This window comes from Pholis gunnellus (genome assembly GCF_910591455.1).
Source record: "Pholis gunnellus genome assembly, chromosome: 3".
Taxonomy (NCBI): domain Eukaryota; kingdom Metazoa; phylum Chordata; class Actinopteri; order Perciformes; family Pholidae; genus Pholis; species Pholis gunnellus.
The window spans coordinates 11,062,357-11,078,368 of record NC_136529.1 but is presented as its reverse complement, the minus strand read 5'-3'; the positions used below and the strand labels follow the sequence as shown (position 1 = coordinate 11,078,368).

Below are 16,012 nucleotides of genomic sequence, written 5' to 3'. Positions count from 1 at the left end.
AAAACAACAACACTGTCATCATGACATCAGCACCTCCCTGCACATTACTCTCCATCTCAGCTTCAGTCCAGCTGTTACAGCTGCTGCTGACAGCTCACATTGACTGTGAATGAATGATAACTACAGTTAACAAGAGAGCTTTGATGTTAAAACGGCAGTCAGCAAACTGTGAACACAGCTGTCAGCTTTGACCACTGATTCACCTGCAACTGCTGTTTAACATGCAGATCCAAGAGTGACTATAAAATATAATATAAATAATATTAATATAAATATAAAGCCAATACGATGTTTGCCTTGAGCATCCAATAAAATATTTTTTCTTCTGTGGTTTGACTTTTTTACACATGAATCTTAGTTCAGTTAATATCAGAGTGAAGTGTGCATTGCATTAGCTCAAATCAAATAAAAAAGCTTTATTAAAAGAAAAAGGGTTTTGATTTTAATCTAATTTAATTTCAGAACTTTAAGAGCTGCATCTGAATGAACAAAGCACAATGTAACTCTGGACAGTTTGTGTTTGAATGTTAATGTTCCCCCTTTCTCTGTCTGTCAGGAGTTTCCATCAGTCAGTGCTCTGGAGCTGCTGGTCAGAGCCAACATCACTGTGAAGTCCAGCATCAAACACCTGATCCTCAAGGATGCTGCCGCTCAGGTACTTGGCAGAACATGAAACATGTATCCTAACAAAAAAAAAACTGCATTACGTTTTCTTCATTAAATGTTTGTTGGTGTCACCTTTTACACATTGCTATCAGCGGTATCTAACATATAAGATTCATTCGCAATCTGCACATTTCTGAACCTCATATAAATACACATATTATCATTACAGGCACGAGTGACTGACTCACTGATTAATCCCTATAAGGTGTATAGATATATATCTACTATTTTTTCTCTTAATTTTACATTTCGATTGCATTCTCCCTTCCTCTCCAGGTGCCAGTGATGATCTATCCTGAGCCTGGTCTCGCTGACCAGTACTTGATCCCCTGGTGGATCATCCTCATAGCCGTCCTGGCGGGCATCCTGCTGCTGACTCTGTTGGTCTGCATACTGTGGAAGGTAACGCACGCACAAAGGATAACCAACTGTCACTGCATTTCGTAACACTCAATAGACCTTCTTGTTCTATGTTTCAAAGCCCCTCAAACAATGTAAAAAGATGTTCTCGATTAGATTTAGATTCAGCCTATACATAAGAGGTTCTTATAGTTTAGTTGACTTCTTCCCTGTCACCCCACTGGCCATTACTCTGGCATTATGTCACCACTTTCCATGGTAGTCCAATTATTTCTATCTGCTTTGTTCTGTCCTATAATCATTTTATTCCTTCCAGCTCACTCTCATCTGTTCCTTTCCTTCCTTCCTTTGTTTGTCCTCTGTGTGTCATCCCTCTTGTTTTGTCTCCTCTCACTTCCACCTGGGGACTCTCTATCCTTAAATCCCCTTCCTTTTTCATTTCCCATTGTATCTCCCATGTTTCAATTTCCCCGTGGTGATCTGTTGCCCAGTGCGGGTTCTTCAAACGCAGTGAGCGGCGCCGGCACTATGAGACGGAGTACTACCGCGCCCATTTGGGGGTCCAACCCTCGGAGGCGGAGAAGCAGGCATCAGAACTATAATATAAAAGATATTTCACTCTGGCCTGCTCTCCCCTCCTCCTCTCCCTCCAAGCGGTAAAAATGCTCACCCACAACTGCTTTGTTCCTGGATGCACTCTGGTGTGGCTGGTGGTGTTCATTACAGTGTGAAATATCACCACAATTTGGCACAATTAATAAAAAACAAAAAGGTGTGATGTTGTAGCTGCGAGAGGGGTTTAGTGAATGGTATCAATGAAGCCAGCTGAACTTATGGATATTATTACATTTGTATACCATCAGGCACTTGGTAGAATCAACCTGTACACTTTTGCTAGTGTGGTGGTCTCTGTTATGAGATCATGCATGGCAAAAATGTGCTGTTTTATTGTATGAAAAAAACTGATTCCAATTATTTAGCGTTGTCTTGTCTTTGTAATCTGTGCCCATTGAACACCAACCAGCCATCTCTCCCTCAGGACTTTTCAGCTGCCTGCTGTGCTGTTTGTTGTGCCTCTGCTGTTGACGTCACAGTTTCATCAACTACACTTTGTTCATTCTGGCACCAGTCTGTGGGAACGTTTCATTTTCGTGATGTGCTTGTCTTCTATTAACACTCCTATTTGACTTACATCCCATGGCCACCTGGCTCATTCAGTTGCCAGAATCAACTTGTCATTAATATCAGCAGGGGATTTTGTTCACATTAATGTGTGCACTTTTTCTTAATAGCACTTTGGCAGCGTGTTGGTGTTTGAATCAAGGACACAAACTGATGAAATGTGCAGCATGTGGATGTGCTTCTTTGGGTGGATGTACCTTTTTATTAAAATGCCACTTTGACTGATCAGATAATCACATTATCTTTTTGTCTGTCATTGAGGAACTATAAGATACTAACTATTTATTAGTTTATTACAAGGCATGATATGGGAAAGTAGACAATCTGCTGAAAGAAGGGCAAACCATTGCAGGTGATTGGCTATTACATCATTATATATGACATCACTTAATTCTTTGTATTTTTCCTTCCTTCCTGCCTCTGCATCCCTCTCTCTGCTATTCTTCCTCTATCTGCACTCCAACCGTCTTTCCTCTTTCCTGTGCCAACAGTGTGGCTTCTTCCAACGGGCCCACTACAAAGACAAATTGCCTCAGTACAACGCGGTGAAGATTCCGCGCGAGGACCGGCCACAGTTCCAGACTGAGAAGTCAGGAGTTGTCCATAAAAAGGAATGGGCCACGCACTGGAGTGACGGGACCTCGTAACTCGCTTTGAAGCACTGACTGACTGAATTAATTCAAATCACCATGTGTGGCACTCATTCTGTCTTTGCATTGGAACTAACTGACTAAAAAAAAGTGCACATAGACTGAGATCATGACATCTTGTGCACTCTGTACTGTGTCAGTACTTGCATATTGGTGGCCCGTTACACTGTGACTGGATCTCTACTGTAGCCTGCTGATGGCTGGCCTTGCATAGTCTATTTATACTGTGCATCTATATCAGCGTGTTAAAGTTAATACCGAAGGCCAACAACAACTTTGGAATCAGTCTAGCTGCTCAATATGCTTTACAGCCTGCAGACGGAGCGTTGATGCTCACATGGACTTCACCGTCTGTCATCAGAACAAAGGAGGACAGAACACCACAACTCAAAGACATGCATGAATGCACAAACGCACAGTATAATCTCAGATGCATACAGAGACACTGGACATTTTTGACAAAGAAGCCACTGCCCGTGACAAAAACTACTTTTTGCCTTAACTACTGTAAGACTGACGACTGATATGGCAATGAAAAAAATGCATTTTTTTATATAAATAATGTTTTGGGATTTTCTTTTAGTTAGCACTGGAAAACATTTGGGAAAATGTCTAAGGTATCAGTTTAATAATATGTTGCCTATTACTAAATGTGTTGTTTTCTGAGCTTGCTGTTTGCTCTGGAAATAAGTTCACCTGATGTTTTTTGTAAATCCTTATTCAAGGAAAAGAAATGCCCTTTTGTGTTAATATGTCAGTTAAATGTCCTGTACATCAATAGTTTACCACCTGAGTAAACTTGAATAAGAACTTGAAAAAAACACACAATACAACCTATGACAGCCAAGGCCATAGCGTTGCAGTCGCATGAAAACCAAATATCTAAGAAAAGCGACGCAATATTTAAAATACGGTCTGCACATTTGCAGTGTCAGCATTTACATTTTTAAAAGGATTATGTGTGAAAACATGGTCTCAAATTAAAACCTATAATAATATGTATGACTGAATTAGATCATTATGAGGTTTTCAACAACAACATCTTTATTTTTTTCCTTTCCTTACTGCCAGACACCATGACCTTTGTATAAATAGGTTTAAAACGTTTTATTTGGAATATATTAACCTGCTTGTTGCGCTTTTTCCTGGTACTGTAATCCGGTCACACCAGCCAGGGTAAGATAGTACATTCATGTCAGTACTGACATTTCTAACTGCATACAAGTGCCTTATGGTAAAAGTGGCAGATTGTGAACTACTGGTAAAGAACACAAGGCAACTTACAAACGAGATCAGGAAGCTGCCCTGAAGCATCTGTTGGAGACGTGTGGACAAATAAACAAAATGAAGACAGGAGAGAAGATTTCTAGAAGAGCAGAACATGTCGGCAAGGAACCATAATTTGGGTCGATGAAGTGGCTGTAAAGCATGAAGAGCTTGTTTTTTAGGTATTGCTGGACAATCTTGTATTAGCTGCATGAAGCTCCTGTTGCTGTTCTGACCTTCCCCTATTTTTTTTTTTTGATGTTGTCATAACTCAGTGTTTTATTTATTCTCTGTTTGGCTGCACCATTTTAACATTGTAAATAAAATTAAAGGAAACAAAATAAACCCATCCGATGACGTATAAGTTGTGTCGTTCTCCGTCGAATTTGTAGCCAGTTGTGACCAGTTACTGATTAACCTGCAGTTCACTCTGGAAACACCAGGTGGAGGCAAAAGTCTGAAAACTGAAATACACATTTGGTCTCTACTATTTGAGATTTCTTTGTAAAAACACAACTGTTTATGTGATACACAAAATACATTAATAGTTGGTTTTGAATGTGAGTTTTGAACAAAACTATTTCAGGACAATAACAGGGCCTGCATTATTTCATTCCTTATTTGCATGGTAATGTTGCCCATAACCTTGTAGCGTGACATGAATGCATCAACGAGAGGAGAGACATGCTGCAGTACAAAGACAGATATTAGTGGCACATAAAAAAAAAGACGTGGAGACTTGTAGAATGCAACATGTAGATCTTATAAATTGGTGGATAAGAAACAGGTTTTGTCATATGATAATAACAGTCATCATCAGTATGTCACAGGCCAGGGCCCCAGCCTGTGCTCTGGTTCATAAAAGAACATACAGGTCAGCCATATATATAGCTCAAGGTTACATTGACCTGAGCTTTAAATCCTCGGCTCTTTTCCTGTTATAACTAACCAGCAGGTAGAGATTACACTTGTCATACATGGTCTTTTCCTTAAGGCCCAGTTAAAATCCTAGCAGCTACATTCAGCTGAACCAGCGGGAGGCGTTAGAGAGAGATGTAAGCATAGCTGACCATCTCCAGATAGAAGTGAATATATTTCACAACTGGACAATGGAAGCATATGAAACTCTAACCTCCAGTTTTATGTCCGAAGACACCATTTCCACTGTTTAGTAATAGGTGACTGATATTTGATTGAACCTGAGCCAAATCAATACGCACCTACTATGTGATCACACTTATCATGTAAAACTGAATGACTAACAGTAGTTATGTTGCCCATAAGCGCTTGTACCATACTCTCTGTTACCTGTACAATCGATTGCAATCCAATATAATCGATCCGCCATAAGTTCCACCTTGGTGAAAGGTTCGTTTTTTGTTGGCATTGTTGGAAATGTGTGAACTCAATTATGTGTTTATCATTGAGGTCATAGTTAAATGTGTTGTTGTGGTGGACTATTTTATATTGAGTCTCAAATCATATAATTAAATTATTCATGACCATGTCAACAACAGCAAAATATTAAAGGCGTCATAAGAGTAGAAGGGCTGTTGTATTTGACTGCAAGGTGTACAGGTGCCCCTAATCAAGTGTTTATTCCTGTTCAAAAAATAACTTCATCTTAAGCAAAACAACAAAGACTAAACATACACGTACCTCTTATTATCTCGTCAGTGTGAGCGAATTCGATTTTTCTCTAATCTTGTGATCTTATAATAGAATGAAAACTAATTCCCCTCAGAATCCTTCAAATGTCATCCTGGTTGCCATGGCAGTTAAACAGGGACAGTTAGACTGTGTGCGTGTTTGTGTGTTTCAGTCTAAGCGGATTGTCACCCATTAGGCACTTTGATGAGCTAAATCTGTTGATGTCTCACCCAGTATTGGGGAAGTGACTAATTATTACACAAACACACACAATCTGTACATGCACACACACACACACACACACACACACACACACACACACAGCCAAAGACAGAGACAAAGAACCTATACGGCACTAATAAAGCCCGTGTCACTCTCACAAATCAAGCAGTCGACATTTGAAAATTAAAAAAATGAAGGAAGCTATTCAGCAAATGAAGGGTTCCTTTGGGAGAAGCTTCTTTCTAAAAATCCCTTCATCAGCATGTTTAAAGAAAAAAAAACCTCATGAAGCCATCTCTTTTACTGTGTCAGCAAAGGTTTTGCTGATCCATAACGTTTCTCTGGAATCATAGTGTGCTTTACATTCCTGCCAGTAACCATTTGGAGAGAGCATGTGTGAAGCATCTTTCATGAACATTTTACATGCTCCCAATAATCAAACCTAAAAAAACAAACTATTTGCATCTAACTAACACTAACATTAAGTTTGCATACTAACTAAAAACTAAAAAGCAGAAAATGTGTAGATCTCGTGTTTGTTTCTTTTGTTTCTATTTTTTGTTCTGCTGTATTAGGTTCACTACTTTGTTCCCTAAGGTCAATTAGGTTGTGCAGACGAGTTGGTTTAATATTGGCGTATGATTAAGTGGGTGATGAGTGTTCTCCCATATTGTTTGTCCACACATGCGGTGAGGACTACTGGGCAACAGGGACTGGTGGATCAGAGTCCATTTGGTGGGATTTATCTGTTTAATAACTGTGAGAGTTGTGTTTCACTACCCTAAGGGCTACATAATAACGCACTCTGGCTCTCAGGCGTTACTAATGCTCTGATCCTGCTAAATGGACCCAGTTAAGTCTTATATTAGGGGGCTGGTTCATCCTCCATCCTGTCCCTTGTTCCCCTTTGTACAGGAGCATCTTTCTCCCAGCTCTCCTGGGGGTTTTCAGCCTGTGACCGTGAGGTGTATATAAGACCCGATAAGGATGTTACCACCATTGAAGTTAGCCAGGACCCTGCACAAAGAGGAGACGTAACGCTGACCAGCAAGAGTATTTCCTCTGTTCTCCAGGAGCCGAGCCTTTTGAAGTCAACAAGTGTAATTGGAAAACCTTTATCAGCCTTTGTCAACAGAATTCCTCTGACCTCCGCTTCGGTTTGAGACCATGGACACAGCTGCGATGGTGACTCTTCTGGCTCTGGTTGTGGCGATGGCTGGCGTCAGTCGGGCTCTTCACATCCAAGGCAGTCTGGGCAAAAATGACGTCCTGCCAGACTCAGAGGAGAACATGGTCGACCACCTGCTGGGGCTGGTGAGACAACAATCCACTCACACTTAGCATTCGCAGAATGTGTGTTATCTCCCATATCATTTATGTTACATCCAATTTGCCAAAATAACTTTGGCATCTGAAAATAAAAATCTAATTTTGAGATGTATCTCAGGCACTCATGGTTAAGGGGTAATATATACTGTGTCTACTAGGCAGGATGTAAATATGGACTGTCTGCTGAGCCCTATTAGACTAAATGAAAAACTCACACAACCTGAAGTCATGCCAATATTTTCAGAGAAGTCTGTCACTCCATGTGATGAAGTACATAAAGGGGATTTGAGCCCTTTTATCAAGCGAGACGAGCTAAATCACATAACTCATTTAGATTTCAGACAGTGTTCCTCGTCATGCAACAGAGTGAAATGCACAGTAATATATGCTGGAGGCAACAGAGAGTCAGAGCACGGCAGAGGAGGAGGATTCAGATCACGGGGAAAATTATACGATTTTCTTTGTGTGGCGTGCAGAGACAGATCTTGGTTTTACTTTGCATAAAGATGAGGGTGGATGGATATTTGAGTGGGCATGAGGTATAAATCGTTGCCTTTGTACACTTATATCTATATCTCAAGGTCCCTTTTCGCAGCAGGACTGAGAGTAACACCCCCTGGGGTTTGTGTTGCAACCCGAAATTGAATGCAGTTAGGGTTCTCGATGTTATCCCAACATATTCTTGTGCGGTGTTGAAAAACAGAACACATCCTTTTTGATGCAAGGCTTTGCATTTGTTTATGTGTGTCCTGCTGTGCTCCAGGAAAGTGAAGACACAGACGACAGCATTGATGATCGTCTGCTGACCGCGGTGCTGAAAGCTCTGCTGCTCGGATCTCAGAGAGAAACCAGGAACTCTGTCCTCCATCAGCCACAGAGGTCGGTCCACACACACACACACACACACACACACACACACACACACACACACACACACACACACACACACACACACACACATACACAGTACACAGTGCACAAAAAAACATCAAACTGGAAATAAGTTATCTACAACACTTTAGCATTTCATCTTCTGTATCGCATTTTCCTATCAACACTGAATTATAACCAAACATTTATCAATTCTAAAAAAAATGTAAAACAGCAATTGGCTCATGGCTCAATTCCATGTTAGACACAATTCATCATATATTATTGATACAGGCCTTGATTTGTATAATTATTGGTGTACTGCAAGAGCCATGCAGATAGAGCTGCAACTGATGATTATTTTCATCAGGAAATGATCGGCTGATTATTTTCTCGATTAATTGGTCTGTAAAACATCAACAAATGGTAAACAATGCCCATCCCAATTTACAAGAGTTCAATGTGATGTCATCAAATGTCTTGTTTTAATCAGTTGTGTGAATGATGTAGGACAAAAACAAAAAAGCCTGAACACAAGAATATTTGACGTTTTGGCTTGAAAATTGACCTAAATGTTTATCAAAATAGTTTGTCTGTCTACCAACTAATCAGCAACTGATTGAGTTCCGTTGATCCACATGCTGATAAAATGAAACCAATTTGCAACTATTTTCCATTTCTGAATGAACTAGAAACATATCTACCATTTTTAAACATCATGTAGTTTAGATTATTTGTTAAGATGTTTCAGGAGCCAGACAGTTATCTAAAGAAAAAGATTAGATCATGTTTTTTAACTAAAATTGTGGTCTCAACCTTAAGGGTTTAATCTTTTACCTTTAACTGCCTCCTTTGTATCAGTCCTTCGTGCTGTGATTAGATAAATACAGTTTGACAAACAGTGTGAATTGTCCATGCCTCATGGAAACGCTTGTGGTCGTTCCTGCTGAGGTCCATGATACAAACAAGTCTTTCATTTAAACCTATTACTTTGAATTACATCAGTTCCTGCCTTTGTCTCTCCTCCCTTGCAGGTTTGGCCGCGGCTCCAGAGGGCAGGTAGTGTCGGAGGATGAGATACATCCCCGTGACTGGGAGGCCGCCCCCGGTCAGATCTGGAGTATGGCCGTGCCCCAGAGATTCGGCAAGAAATAATCCACGCATCAATGTCCTGGCATGAGGCCAAGCAGCGGGCAGCTGTGGAGAGACACAATTTGAATGAATACATCTGAATAATATTACTAATAATAATAAACTTAGTTTTTCAAAATTGTCTCATCCCATTTTGCCTTGTTTGACACGTTTAGTTAAAGATGACATGAGCTTAATTTGACTGTTTTTCTTTCTAATTTCCAGCACAGCATGTTGATGGGTGCCTCTTGGGTTTTTGTGAGCAGACCTCATGTATCCCGACTAGAATGTTATTTAGGACCAAAAGTGTTTGCTGTTATTTGAACAGTACATTTTCTGTTGTTCTCTAGTTAAATAAAAGAGCTTTGAACTTGTAAAAGAATAAACTTGTGTGTATGTGTGTGTTCAAAATGACGTTGAAATTGTATGAAATCTCTGTTTCTGTCGGCATGAGACAAAAATATAACTTGAAAGAATATTTTAATATTTTATAAACTATTTAAATATTTTAAATTACAGATTGGGGTTGTAACTAAGGATCCTTTTTAGTATCAGTTCCTCCGTGGGTTTTTTATAATCAACTGATTAACGGACAAAACTATAAAATCAAATCAAAATTTGCCAACTCAACTTCTCAAAGCCCATCGTCTTCAAATGCCTTGTTTTGTCCCAAACTCAAAATATTGGATCTAAATGAATATAAAAGCGGTGAGTGCTTGTGCATGAGTTTTACTGTGATGATGTGCTGTATTTTTAAAACAGTTGCATGTCTGCAGTCAGTGTTTAATCTGTCAATTTACCACTCTCATTTATGGATTTACAACAGCTGTTCAGTTGGATGTTTATAACACTGTGTCAGGTATTTGTCGGGTCTGCAGAAAAAATGAAATTATTGTCGTAAGACATTTTATAATTATTTAAACACTAACACACAAACATCTGCTAGACTATATACAAGTACATTATAATTTTTCCACTACCTTAAATTTGCCTGAATTGGCTCGCTCAGACACCAGAGGAATGTAAATTCAGTGAAGAACACTGGACTGCACTGCATATAAGAAGGAAAATACATCATTAGACATTTAGTTACTTCACTTTAATCTCTACAACCTGCAGACAGCTGTGTGTAGAATTAGGTTTTATGGGACGTGGAATGTTTAATGTGTTTATTTGTATATTGCTGCACAGCACTTATCTGACTAGCAGTGGCTGTTTTGTGCGTGGTGAATTTACAGGCCAGCTGGGGAAGCAGCACGCAATAGGCTTCGGCACTAATTAAAACACAGCAACCTACAATTACTCTACGCTTTCACAGTTATCGCAGCCAATTATTGGGAAGGAAAGCACGTCAATCCCTCTTAGGCAGAGTCTTTTATTAGCCTGACCTCCCATTCCTCTTTATGAGCCCGGAAGACCGAATGAAGAATTACTAGTTGGCTAGATTGGAGACCATCGATGGATGACCTCTTTGTTTTTTTTTCTGCCAATAATTTGATCAAGTCCATTCAAAATCTTTTCTAGTTCTCTCTCTCTTACACCATCCATTTTGAAACGCTACAGTTTTTCAGTGTAGTTTTCATCAATTCATTATCTAGAGCCGGCAACTTTTCAAAGTTCAAAATTATTGTGCATAATATAATATTTTCTAGCCTAGGTCATTTTCATCATATAGCTAAAACATTATCACCACAAGATGCAGTTCAAGAAAATAAGCTCATAAAAGGAAAAGTAGACCAACAATTTTGTTTTGTTAAATAAATAATGAGAAACACGGAATCCTGTTTGGACAATGCATTCTTTTGCCTGAGTAAACCACAAACCCTTGGTGTGTCAGTGGCCCTTTGATTTATGTTGGGTTTTTTTCGGACAATGGCCGCTACACAATTACCAAACCAGGTGAAAGAACAAGTGTTAGCCAAGCAAATCAAATGTCAAAAGATAGTTACGCTAGCTAATTATAAACCTGAGGCAATGCTAACTAATGTAGGTAGCTAGGCTCAATAATATGGAGACAGACAAAATGAAAAGGTTCAAATTGGTGGTGGTCGCCCTATAATCAAGTAATACATTAGCTGTCACCATTAGATGGTATTCGATTACAGTGTGACAGCTAGCTAGATTTAACGCTAGTCATTAACAAGACTGTCCAGTTAGCTCCTTGAGTACCTGTGCCCTGAAAAAAAACCAATGTGAAAAACAGAATAAAGATGATTTATTTTTAAACATAACGTAGCCTACTTTTAGTGACTTAGAGCAAGGTGACAAAGTTGCAAACATGTCGAAGGGGGTTGCTAGTCTTGGCTAGATATTACCAGGACTGGTATTTACTAACTGTTGATTAATTTAGCTACTGTATTGTTATTCAAATGTGCCAGTGCATTTACAGGCTGAGAGAAATACGGCACACATGTTTCAAAAAGAAATGGAGGCGGAAATACGCTCACGGCTACTGGCACTGAGCCATCTGACTATAACAACAACTCACTTAACATTAGCAACGAGATCTTGCTCCGGTAATTCAACATATATAAAGTTGCTATGGCTAGTCGGGGTGTCAATTACAAATCAGGTTTGATTTAAAAAAAAGTTCAACTGGTGAGAGATCCCAGAAGAAAATTGAGACGGAGAATGAGAAGAGAGAAGCCTATCTCCATGGATAATGAAATAATTGTTAACATTTGTAGATGGTGGTTGTAATGCATATTTTAAAGAGAGTAGATGGACAAGGAGGAGGTGATGGACTATGAGTACAGATGAGTGACGATTGGCAAGAGGGATGATGGAAGAGGAAAGGGGGCCAGACATGAGTGTCTGGGTATCAAGATGACCCTCTTTAGCCTCTTTCTGGCACCCAGCTGGCATCACTAGCAGCTTCAGTAAACTGCTGCGTCAGCACTTAAAGACTGAGAGAGCTTATGTGGCGACTTGTGGCTCAGTGGAGAGAAGGGTCATCCTTCAATCATTGGTTCGATCCCCGGCTCCGCCAGTAGTTCATGTCAATGTGGGCAGGACGCTTAACCCCAAATTGCTCCCGTAGCTGTGCCTTCGGTGTATGAGTGTTGTGTGAATGTTAGTTAGTTGATGAGCAGGTGCCATCAGTGTCTGAATGGGTGAATGATGACATGTAGTTTGTAAGCACTTTGAGTGGGCGGAAAGACTATGCAAGTACAGTCCATTTACCATCATCTGCTCCATTTTGCAGAGGATGAATCAGACAATAGCTATCAGCTGCTGCGAGAAAACCGAAGGGCAACAAATGAACCGTCCACAAATTGAAATGGCAGTCTCTAGCTTATTGCCATTCGTCAGAGCACTTCTGGCTCATTTTTCTTAATTCATTTCAATGGATGAAATGCTGCCCCCATTCTCAGAGTCTCCACTGGTTTCTAAATAAAGAACGGATTGTTGTGCGCTGAAATGCTGACTCCAGAAGATGCCAAAAGCTTCTTTCATTCTCTCTCACTGATCTTGTACAGATGCAGTGGCAGAGCTGAGTCACAAGACAGAAATCAAAAGGAACAACGCCTCCTCTTGGACAATAAACAGTATCACAGACGTGGTGTGTGCTGAATCTTTCATCGAGGGGACTGCCTTCTTCTCTTTCTTCTTTTTCTTCCTCCAACCCCCCCCCCCCCCCCCCGAGGGTAAAGTGATGAAATAGTGAGTCTCCTCATTTAACAGCTCTAGATCTCCGACACTAGAAAGACGAGTCATGTCCCGACTGCCGAAACAGTTTATAGAATGGCCCATTTTAGAATAATATATATTCTATTGCCAGATTAGGATTATTGATGTTTGACTGTGTACTGCTCTTCAGCGGAGGTGGGGCAATTAACCTGACCTACATTCACCAAGTTATTCTTAATTATTTATGTCTTCTCTGAAAAAGCACAAACATACATCTGATCTTTGTGTCTCTTGTAGACGTTTTTCGAGAGTGATATGGGTTCATTGTTTCCCCTTGTGGCCGTTGGGGGAAAAACACCTAAGCCATTTTCGACTCAAAAAGTATTTTTTGCTAAAGAGGGATCCCCCACCAGGATGTCTGAGTGCGCAAAAGCTGTACACTTGTGCAGCAACAAGAGCAATGACAAGGGAATAAGAGAAATAAATATGAGGTAACAAGAAACATGTTGAGACAAAAGATAAGACGGAGGTAGCAGGGCGTAGGTGCTGTTGATCAAACAGCTGTAGCCTCTGATCTGCACAGCTTTAAAGAAAGATTCAACTCATCTGAATTTCATGAGTCAGCAGGGGGTTCAGAGAAAATGTCAGTGCGTGTGCAGCAATTATAACACACAGACTGACAGAGAGATAAGAGACTGAGAGAGATAAATAGAAATTGTATTATTGCCACCAACTGTATAACTAAAAAATATACAATACAATACACAAAATATATGAACTGCACTTATCTTATGGCCTTCTCAATCTACTGTATGGCTCGCTGACCATTCCCCGACCCCCTTGCTCCCATTTTCTCTTAAGGTCATCATCTTGGAAGGCAGCCATCAGAGGGAGCAGAGGGAGGTCTCAGCCATTATCGGCCGTGGCCATGACACAGCACAATTTGTCACACACAACAGGCTTTAATGGCTACAGGGTGAGTGAAAAATAAAACCTACGTCAGTGTCAAGGGTAAACTGCAAAGGTGTGCTATCCTGCATGGCTAAAATCACAAAACCATGTGGCAAACCTTGCTGCTGTGTTTAAGATTTTATATCATTGGCAGACTGTAAAAACATAAAATAATGAAACAACAGTCAGTAATAGATTAGTAAATAGGACCTCTACCAGTTTGTAGGAGTGTGTATGAGTGTGTATGTGCATGGCTGTGGGCTGTTTTCTTTGAAGTTTGCTCAACCAGAGACACAAACACTGGTTACAATGATAACACACATTGTGCAATTTTACTTGAGTTTTCCCTTCCCTCTCTCTCTCTCACACACGCACACACACACAGAGCATGTGGTCTTTTATTAAGACACGTCTCTAGTTCGATGACAGATACATGATTCAATAAAAGCTCTTATTAAAGTGGCAACTTTTTATTATCACTCACTCTTTCACTCTCAGCTACAGACAGTAATGGCTGAGTGAAGAAAAAAGAGTTTTTCAGATGTCAGACGATGAAAATATTCTCTATCTAGCTTATGGGTCTTTCACATCCCATACAGTTAGTACTGTATAAATGAGGGGTTACAGGCAAAATCAAGAGCCAAGTTTAAAGGCACCCCTGTGGCTTAGTGATCTGTAGGACTTGTGCCATATGGCCACAGTGTCTCTGGTTTGATTCCAGCTGGGGGCCTTTTGTTGTTGGATATCCCCACCCCCCCTCTTCTCTTACCCTTTTCTCATATTTGCTGTCGGCCTTATACCATCTTACATCTTACGAGATGTATATTGCTTACACAGTTATAGTATATGGTCTAAATGTGGCTGTCATCCTCTCTAAATCATCTCTTAAGCTACCAGTTAGTGTCTGGACAAAACTGTTAACACCTCTTCATCAATTTCCAAGATGAGCTTTAAGCTTTTGAATTAAATGATATTGATTTGAAGTTTGTTTTGTTTTGATGTGATTGAACTTGAATGTTTGCTTTAAAAATATATATATATAATCTGGCGATATAATTGTCTAGTTAGTTTTTCATTACATCCCCAAAATGTGCTGCAAATCTGGATGAACAGCACACCATATGCCTCTTGGCTGGTGTCAGGTATCAGGGCCCAGTAGACGTGTGATAAAGGGACACTCTAAGAGGGAATCAATAAAGATTGTGCTGGCCAGGCGGCGGCGAGGACCAGCTTGGTCAGATAAGAACAAACCTCAGATGAACATTTCAGAAGCTGCAGTTTTGGCGCAAAACTGTCATTATGTAGGCTTATTATTTATAAAATATACTGCAGTGATCTGGGTAAAATAGCTGTTGTTTATGAAAAAAACATGCTAACACATTTGACTGTGACACTCACAGAAATTGTTGTAGTTAATATTGGTGTGTGTGTATGTATGAGAGGGATGATTCATTCTGACTGTGCCTCTTTGTATTTATATTTAAGCACGTGTAGGAAGGGTATTTTAAAAATACTTTCTCTTAAAGCAGATGCCGGATCATGCATCTTTTTCTACCCATCCAACAGATAAAGAGAGAGAGGGTGTCTTTGTCATCCTCTCTCTCCCGGCTGTGCGGGGGCTGCTGCAGAACATCCCTGATCTCAGACATCCAATACAGACAGAAAGAAATGTGAACAGAGGGCGGGACTTGCATGCAAAGGGAGTTGGGCACAGCGAATGAGAGCGAAGGAGAGGTGTTCCGAGCCCATAATGCCCTTGCCTCAGCGCTGTAGAGCCAGGGGAGACTGACAGAGGGAGAGAAAGAGAGGAGAGTGAAGCCGGGGTTGAGACACCAGCAGGTGGTGAGGATAGAAACAAACAGGGTGCCAAACAAAAAGCTAGGTTATCAGGGAAAAGTGTGTGAAAAGATAGAACTAAAGAACAGAAAATAGTCAGAAAGAAACTATCATGCAATCTTAGTTTTTCCTAAACTGGAGCCAACTCATATTCAGCCACCCTCACTGAGCTCTTTACCCTCCTTTCCTCTTACGGATTCTCCCTTCTCTTCCTCTTCCTCTTCCTCTTCCTCTTCGTCCTGTCCTCCTCTTTGACAGACAGAGCCACC

General features: G+C 40.3%; 2 protein-coding genes across 4 annotated transcripts in view; both read left to right on the top strand.

Moving 5' to 3' along the window:
• Nucleotides 1-4,467, top strand: part of itga7 (integrin, alpha 7) — a 33,799-nt gene extending 29,332 nt beyond the window's left edge. The window contains exons 23-26 of one of the 3 annotated variants that reach the window (XR_013767642.1): nucleotides 557-655; nucleotides 943-1,068; nucleotides 1,518-1,682; nucleotides 2,700-2,839. Coding sequence is in view for 2 of the 3 variants with exons in the window: in XM_079184931.1 (XP_079041057.1) it covers nucleotides 557-655; nucleotides 943-1,068; nucleotides 2,700-2,855 (381 nt within the window). In the remaining variant the exon portion in view is untranslated. Of the gene's footprint in view, nucleotides 1-556; nucleotides 656-942; nucleotides 1,069-1,517; nucleotides 2,196-2,699 lie in introns of those variants that run through there. The other 2 variants (XM_079184931.1, XM_079184932.1) reach the window with 2 other exon arrangements.
• A 2,696-nt stretch (nucleotides 4,468-7,163) lies between these two features.
• On the top strand, nucleotides 7,164-9,350 carry npffl (neuropeptide FF-amide peptide precursor like; the record flags this gene model as incomplete). The annotated part of the gene is made up of 3 exons (XM_079156689.1): nucleotides 7,164-7,310; nucleotides 8,089-8,204; nucleotides 9,230-9,350. 3 exons carry the CDS (start codon nucleotides 7,164-7,166, stop codon nucleotides 9,348-9,350), a joined length of 384 nt encoding a protein of 127 aa, XP_079012815.1.
• Nucleotides 9,351-16,012: the final 6,662 nt, after the last annotated feature.